Here is an 8,424-nt window from a genome sequence, read left to right as displayed (position 1 = left end):
ACTGAGGTTGAATGTGCATTTTGGAATTGTGTCATTTACACAGAAATACTTTTTAAGTGGAGATAACTAGCATTCTAAGGAAAAATGAAACCACTTTTAGAGTAGACCATGGAAATCACAAAGCCTGATATTCCATAAAGTGGAATGAAACCTGGGTACTAGAAATACAATGTGAATGTTATCAGCAACATTAATATTTTTCTAGGGTGCCTTTTGATAACACATATTAGGGCGGGGAGGTTACCTTAATGCCAAGAATTTTTTTTAAGCACTGGTGTCACAATGAAATTGTATGAAATGTTAAGGCCAAAATTTGTTTTGGCTAATATATATAAACCATATCACAAGCAAGTTATTTGGTTGGTTGGTTGTTTAGTTCATTCCTTCAATCAGATGCTTTAAAAGAAATGTTTTTCAAATGTCCTCTTTCTGATGGATCCCAAGAACCAGTTCAGAAAGAAAAATACTTGGTAAACCATTCCTGGTGGGCAGAGCTCTGTTTCTGCTGGACTTCTTTGGGTTGGGCTGTTTCACCATCTTGTGTCCTAGAAACACGCCAACAAACAAAAAGTTTCTTAGATGGTTTTGAAAATTACTCAGCAAACACCCTAATACCCCGCTATCTTTCAGGGAAAGAAAGCTGCTTCGTTACTCTTGGAAAGACAGTACAGTGTAACTGGCAACATTCATAGCTGGAAGCAAGTTGTGAACGGTGGGGGTGGGGAGGGAACATCCAATTCCCATTTTGAAAACACGGTCTCCAGTTTTACTTTAGACTAGTGAGGCATATCGTGCAACCTTATTTATTTCAGGCACAAATAAACTATAAACCTCATAAAAAAGGGAATGAAGTAGTTAATCATCACAGCCTTACAATGTCTGGCTACTCTAGAGCTATCTAATGTGTTCTAGCATCTCAATAAGACAGTGGAATTAGCCTAATAAATTGAAGAGACAGTAAGCCAGAAAGTATGATGTATACCTGCCTGAATGGTCTCTGTCTGCATTTGTGAAGCTTTACAGACAGGTGTGTGCTACTGAGATGAAACCAGAGTCAGGAGCTGGCTCTAGCAGTTTGAGAGGGCTGTGCTCAGGGGTCCAGGCCTCAGTTACCCCAGCTATGAAACAAAAGGGCTGGATTCATTTGGTGACTGCCAGAGGCTCCGTCCAGCTCGATACTCATAAAGAGCTGTGCCTCCCCGTTTGTCCAAGTAGCCACAGGGTTGCGGGCCTTTGGAAAAGGAACTTTTTAGAAGGAGCCCTTTCTGAAATGCAAAATTCAAAGCCCAGAATGTAAAATTTTGCCTCTGAATGGAAGACTGGACAGGAGGGAGAACCAATAAAGGGAAAACTCACATTCCCGAAAGAAACATGTTGCAAGGGATTCTGGGAAAGTAAGTTGGTATCTGAAAACATGAATGAGCTCCCAAACCCATAGATTAAGAGGTCTTACAACTTCAAGATGATACAGTAAATCTTGATAAATAACCTTAATAATAACAGTGGAAATACACCTTCTATACCAGGTCTTGTGCTAAGCATGTCCCACAGATTCATTCATTTAGTCCCACATCAGTTTGATGAGGGAGATGCTATACTATCTTCATTTTAGAGGTAAGGAAATGGAGATCCAGAGAGGTCAAGTAATCTGCCCAAGGTAACCTAGCTAAGAACAAGAAGGATCGGAATTTGAATCCAGACCCCAGGGCCAGATGATGAGAGTCCCTGTTCTGTGTTAGCCACAGTGACACAGCCAGCCGAGTGTCCCTTATCCGATCCATGGAAAAAGGGTTTCTGGAATTTGGTACCAAGATAGTACCTCTTCTAAAGAATGACATACTTCCTTCCTCTTACACAACCCTTTGGCTTGATTGTAATTTGTCCAAGACAGGGCTTATTTTGCCATTCTTTATATCTGCCCAAATGCCGGATATTTAAGAGGTGCCAGAAAGGAATCCAAATTCCCCTCCTATTAATGGAAACTGGAAATCACAGCTTCCCCTCCCGCCGCAGCCCTTACCTTGTGGCAGTTTTCGCCTCTAGAGACTGGGGAGGTTTGTAAGGCTGACCAGAGCCAGGGCTTGGGTCCAAGCTGGGTGATTTAGTTATTGGAGGAGCATTGATCCTGGAGCTCAGATCACCACTCAGAAAGTTCTTTGCATAGGAGGCGAGGTTTGGCACACTGACCACTCGGCTGGGCACTTCCTCCATCTTCTTTTTCTGTTTGTATTAGCAGGAAGGCTTTTTTAGTGCTACCCCAAAGAGGCATTATTGTAAAAGCAAAAAGGCCCACCCAGCCAAAACTATATGGGAGAGGGGGGCGATAATGTTATTTGTATACTTATATGTTTGTTTGTTTTTGTTTTTTAAGATTTCATTTACTTGAGAGAGAGAGTGTACATGAGAGAGCACAAGCAGGGTGAAGGACAGAGGGAGAAGCAGACTCCCTGCTGAGCAGGGAGCCAGACACCGGGCTCAATTCCAGGACTCTGGGATCATGACCTGAGCCAAAGGCAGATACTCAACTGACTAAGCCACCCAGGCACCCCTTACATGTTATTTTTTAAAGCATTTTTTCCTCCAGTCTACTTTATGTTTTAAGAAACACATAAGTTTGCAATTTCTTATCAGAAACTTCTAGAGATAGATGTGTTATAATTTTTAAAAAAAATGCTTTAGGCTTTAAAAGGCCATCTAAAACCCCCAGCAGGTGCTGGGCCCATTGTCCTCAAATGTGTTAATATTTCTGGAGTGAAACTTAGATCTTTTTGCACTGAGGGGCATATATAAAAATTATAAATGAGCTCACATCAGGTTTATTGTCCTTTGAACTATTAAAAAATATTTTTTAGCACTTTTAAGATTTCGTGATAGCATATGAGAGACTTGGATGTGAATATTTTCATTATAACAACTTGCAAAAACATACAGGGATTAAAAAATTAAGAAGTAGAAGATGCCTGCTCCTTTTTTTTTTTTTTAAATTTATTTGACAGAGAGAGAAATCACAAGTAGGCAGAGAGGCAGGCAGAGAGAGAGGAGGAAGCAGGCTCCCTGCTGAGCAGAGAGCCCGATGCGGGGCTCGATCCTAGGACCCTGGGATCATGACCTGAGCCAAAAGCAGAGGCTTTAATCCACTGAGCCACCCAGGTGCCCTGGAGATGCCTGCTCTTTACTCTCCTCCCTATCACCCAGATATAACCATTATTAACAGTGACATGTTTATTTATAGGAAGTTTGGAGAATACAAAAACCCATACAAAATTAAAAAATTATAAGTACACATAATCCACCTAGCCAGATACAAATACTGTTTGCTACTAATTTGGACTGTTTCCTGTGAGTCTTACTTTTAGTGGATATCCCTCTGAATGTATGCCAGCCCCCTGACAAATAAGCTACAGTTACCTTTAGGAAAACAAAGCCAGCAGAATTGTGTGATGCTTGAAACCAGGAAACCAATTTACCTTCATGGAAGGGGTCAAATATCCTGGGTGAGGATTGAAAGAGAAGGACCGATTCCGATGGGACATGGCACTGGGGAAGGCTGCATAGTGAAATCTTCTCTCCTCCTGGAAAAACAATACAATTGAGTCTACATGAGCCTAACTATACAGCACTGGATTTGACCTGAAGGAAAAAGGCTGTATGAGGGCAGATCACAGCACAAGGAGAAGAAAGCCCAGGGGAGGGAAGGGGGGAAGTCAGCAGGGGTAACAGGGAATCAAGCTGCTGTCCAGGGAAGCTTTGAGAAAGCAACTTTACTCCTGTGGCCTTTGAGTCCCTAGCTTCTCTTGTATAGGAAAGAGCAAGCTTATTTGAAACACTATACATATATATGTATATATATATATGTCCAGGTACTCTTAGCATCTGAAGAAAGTCTACTGCAGAAAGTTAATAATAAAGAAAACTCCAGCTACAAACACCATATGGCTATTGTTTATGTGTATCATTATCCACTTTTTTCTTTCCTGCTGTATTATTTTTAAAGATTTTATTTATTTATTTGATAGACAGAGATCACTAGTAGGCAGAGAGGCAGGCAGAGAGAGAGGAAGGGAAGCAGGCTCCCTGCCAAGCAGAGAGCCAGATGTGGGGCTCAATCCTGGGACCCTGGGATCATGACCTGAGCCAAAGGCAGAGGCTTTAACCTGCTGAGCCACCCAGGCACCCCATGCTGTATTATTTTTAAAGCAAATTCCAGTCATTGTATAATTCCATCTGTAAAAACATTAATACGTATCTCTAAGAGATAAGGATTCTTAAAAAACAAAAACAAAAACAAAAAACAAAACCAAAAACTTAACCACAATACTTCTGTCATATTTAGCAAACAAGCTATTCCTTAATATCTAATTTTCAGTTAGTGGTGAAATTTTCCTGATGGTCTCATCAGTGTACTAATATGATGGGAATGGTCAGGGATGGGAGTGGGAGTGAGAATTGAGAGACATGGCTGTACTTGTGGGAGGACCTAAGGCCACCATAAGATGTAGGTATTACTTGCAGAAGACAGGAGGCCATGGGAAGTGCTGAATAGAGACGTGCTATCATGTGACATACTTTTGAAGATTGCTCTGGTTCATGTGGGGGAGGTTCGAGTGGGAGACCAGTAGTTCTCCACTGTGTGTGAGAGGGGCTTGGACTAAAGTGGTAGAGGCAGAGATGGGATGGGGGGAGGTGGCTGGACTGATGTCCTCCATAGTGGGCTACACTGACAGGAGTGAGTTAAGACCCACAGTCTCCAGAGCTGAATGTAAGCCAGGGGAAGCATTCCTAACCAATTCAGCTGTGGTGATACAGCTCTCAACCAGACCAGAGAGCAGGGAGAGGTGGGTTAGTGCCCAAAGGAATGGATGAAGCTATCGGGAGAGAGGGATATGAGGTGTGTGGGTTGTGACAGGGCAGGAGTGGATGGAGGGAGGGGCATTCCAAAGAAACAGCCTTAGGCTTTGGTGGCTGTTGGATATAGAACCAGAGGGAGAAAACTAAGAGTCCAGGGGGTGGCTTGCTAACTATAAAACAGGTAGTCATTTTTGCAAAAGGAAGATCCATAAACAATAATTGGCTTGATTTGCTAAAATTCAGAAGGCAAGCCATTCTAGATTTTTCCAATTCTGTAGGTTAAAGAAAAAAACAAAACAAAACAAAACAAAACAAAAACGTCAGGTAGATGTTGTGGGACTGAGTGCTTTTTCTGCATCTATTTTCCTGTATTTTTTTTTTTTTCAGGCGTATGTTTTTTGTTCATTTTGTTTTGTTTTTTAGATCATAGACAAAAGGAATCAAGGATCTTCTGGAGGGGATTTTAGGGTTATCAGGATTAAAATCGAAGGGCTCCGAGCAAAGTGAATGGCTCTCCCGAAGAACTCTGCAGAGCCCCTGGTTGCCCCGACAGCCTCACCATGAGCTGCTTGATGATCTCCTCTCTCTCCTTCAGGCGGGTCTGCAGACGGCCTATGAGCTGAACGTCCTCTGGCCTGGACGCCCCCTTCCCCGTCTTCTCTCCGGAATCTTTCAGTCTGTTTGGAGCAGGCATGCGGTTAGTCTGCTTGCTGTCATTACCCAACAACGAACAGGTGGACGTGGTGGGGACGTTGCTGTGAGCTTAACCTGGCAGGCTAATCTCTCTATTCACGAAGGGGGAAACTGAGGCCCTGGGAGCTTGCCCAGGGCCACCCACTGAATTGACTGCAGAGCTCCGGGGGAGGAGACCAGGACCCCAACTCCCAGTCTGACCTTCCCCGGAGACTGCGGGGCCAAGGAACCAAAGGCCTGTGTGTAATACACACGCTGCTCTCAGTGAAGCTTCAAGAACCAGAGATGTCACTGGACAAAGGCCTCAGCAAAATAATGCCCCCCAATCTCTCGCCAAATGCCCACCCCCTCCGCCGCCGCTGCCGCAGTTTGGCTAATGCCGACGTGGCTCTGGCGCCATCTGCTGGCCGATACAGAACGCGGAATGCGCCCGTTCTCTGGCGGAGCGGCGGAGCCGCTGTAACAGAGCTAGCTAGCTAGCACTTTGAACACGAACCTGGAGAGAAATAACTCTCTGCATGGTGTGGGGAGGGTTATGGCTGTTCGTGACCTATGGACTGTAGCTGATAAGAGGCCAGGACTTTAGGGCGAGATGACTTGGAATCTAATTCTTATTCTGACTTTTTCTAGCTAGGTGACTCTGTCTGTAGCCTTTCCCTTTGACCTTTGGTTCTCTCTTCTTTAAGGTGGGCACGAAACGGTGGTTGTGAAGATTTCGTGAGATATTGGAAGGCTGGCATGTGGTAAGTGCCCACTAGGTGGTAGCTCATAAAACCTTCCACTCTGGATTTCTCATGGTTTGCTTTGTATTGGAGACAGTGGAGAACATTATTTTTATTTTTATTTATTTGAGAGAGAGACAGGGAGAGAGAGCATGAATGAGGAGAAGGGCAGAGAGAGAAGCAGACTCCCCGTGGAGCTGGGAGCCAGATGCGGGACTCGATCTCGCGACTCCGGGATCATGACCTGAGCCGAAGGCAGTCGTCCAACCAACTGAGCCACCCAGGCATCCCTGGAGAACATTTTTTAAAGAGCTTGAACTTAGGGTCAGACCGGTGACATTTAGATTCACTCAGTGCTGCTTGACCTTAGACAAGTGGCTTCACCTGCTACCTTCCAACTGGTCTTTCTGCTGTTAATCCTGACTACCCCCTCTCTTCTCCCAGCAGTCAGAATGACCCATTAAAAGATAAATCAGACCATGTCACTCCTGCTCAAAGTCTTGCATTGGCTTCCCAGTGAATTCTGAACACATCCAAACTCCTATCTGTTTAGTGCAGGGTCTCCTTCATCCCTCCCAGCTACCCCACCAACCTCAATTCCTACCACTCACCCTCTCACTTATTCCTGGCTGTTCAAGCACATGAAGCAGGACCCAGGGCCATTGCACTTGCTGTTGTCTCTGCTGGGAATGCTCTTCCTCTAAATGGCTCTCTCGGTCCCTCCACCTGCTTGTGCTTAAGTGTCACCTCCTTAGACAGGCCTCCCTGACCTACCGCTGCCACTTCCTGGACATAGATCCTGTTTTTCTTCCAGAACTTTCTCTGAGTCAAATGTTTATTTGCTTCTTTCTTGTCTGAACCCCATCTAGAATTTGTGAGCTCTGTAAGAGCATAGTCTTTGCTCAGTTCCCAGCCTAAAATAGGGCAGGGCACACAGTAGGCTCTTAATAAACATCTGTTGAATAAATCAGTGAATGCATCCAAACATGCACAAGGCCCCTTGGTTCCTTTATCTGTTATCTCTCTGGGGGAGTAACAGTTTCCATCGTGAAGAACTGCTGTAAAGATTCAATGAGATGAGGCATGTGAGAAGGGGCAAATGTTATAAAAATGTAGCCTTCATCCTTCTGATTTCTTCCCAGTGTGAGGGTCAAACCAAGTCCACAAGGCAGTGCTCATTCCACACAAAGTTCCAGTGCTCTGCACACAGAGAATGCAGGCTCCCACAGTGAGGGGGACCAGCTCTCCACATGTACCCAGGACTGAGGGGCTTCCTGGAACTCGGGACTTGTAGTTTCAAAACTGGGAGAGTCCCAGGCACACTGGGATGAGCTGGTCACCCTAATAAAATGTACATCGACTACCCCCTCGCAACCTGGGGCCCCAGACCTCACTTACTCAGTTTCCAGGGCAGCCAGCCGGGCCTGGAGCCGGGCTTGAGCGCTGCTGAAATCTGCCACCATGGCCTGCATCTCCTTCCGGTGTTCCTGGCGTAGCTGCTCCACCTCCCGGGTCCGCTGGGCTTGCTGATCCTCCTCTAGCAGCCTGCAGGTGGGTGGGAGCTCAGCTAGTCTGGCCCGTGCTCTAGGGACTGAACCTCATGGGCACTGGGGATTCTCCACCCTCCACGGGGTGGCTGGGTTGGGGAGACAGTCTGGGAGAGTGGTTATATGAATGTGAGGTCAGGACACTGGGAAGAAGACCTGGGCGCTCTGAGTTGTGGGGTCCATGCGAACCCTGCCTGTGGGACCCCTTCTCAGCACCTTCTACTCCAGCATTCCATCTGTAGTTATAAACTTTCCAGCAATGGGGTGAAAGAGCTGTGAATTCAGAATAGAAGCTATCCAGCTTGGAATAGGCAATAACAGTAACACCACGGTTTACCAAGGGCTTCCTCCAGGCCAGAGCCGGTGCAAAATCTTGCTCATGTTTCACTGCATTCCACGACAGCCCTGAAAGCTGGTGGTCTTACCTCCACTTGCAGACGACGGCACCGTCTAGGGGAAGTTAGCTGACTCTCAGGAGCTCACACAGCTAGTTAAAGAACGCCCAGCACCGTTTGAACTATTCCATCGCCCTGTCTCCCTAAGGCTGGTTTTGAAGATGCTTTTGGTATGGTCAGGTCTGATTCCATAAATTCCTTGTTTGTAGGGAAGTAAGA

At 45.6% G+C, this 8,424-nt stretch overlaps 1 protein-coding gene across 1 annotated transcript in view; it reads right to left on the bottom strand.

Moving 5' to 3' along the window:
• Positions 1 to 238: 238 nt before the first annotated feature.
• FAM184B (family with sequence similarity 184 member B) overlaps positions 239 to 8,424 on the bottom strand; it is a 173,741-nt gene continuing 165,555 nt past the window's right edge. The window contains exons 14-18 of the mRNA XM_044226042.1: positions 7,662 to 7,808; positions 5,408 to 5,525; positions 3,468 to 3,572; positions 2,021 to 2,220; positions 239 to 545 (exon numbers count right to left, since the gene is read on the bottom strand). Of these exons, the coding sequence (XP_044081977.1) occupies positions 452 to 545; positions 2,021 to 2,220; positions 3,468 to 3,572; positions 5,408 to 5,525; positions 7,662 to 7,808 (664 nt within the window). The 3' untranslated portion in view covers positions 239 to 451. The remainder of the gene's footprint in view (positions 546 to 2,020; positions 2,221 to 3,467; positions 3,573 to 5,407; positions 5,526 to 7,661; positions 7,809 to 8,424) is intronic.

This window comes from Neovison vison, chromosome 11 (genome assembly GCF_020171115.1).
Source record: "Neovison vison isolate M4711 chromosome 11, ASM_NN_V1, whole genome shotgun sequence".
Taxonomy (NCBI): Eukaryota; Metazoa; Chordata; class Mammalia; order Carnivora; family Mustelidae; genus Neogale; species Neogale vison.
The sequence above is the reverse complement of the archived record's forward strand: the minus strand, read 5'-3'. Positions and strand labels throughout refer to the sequence as shown.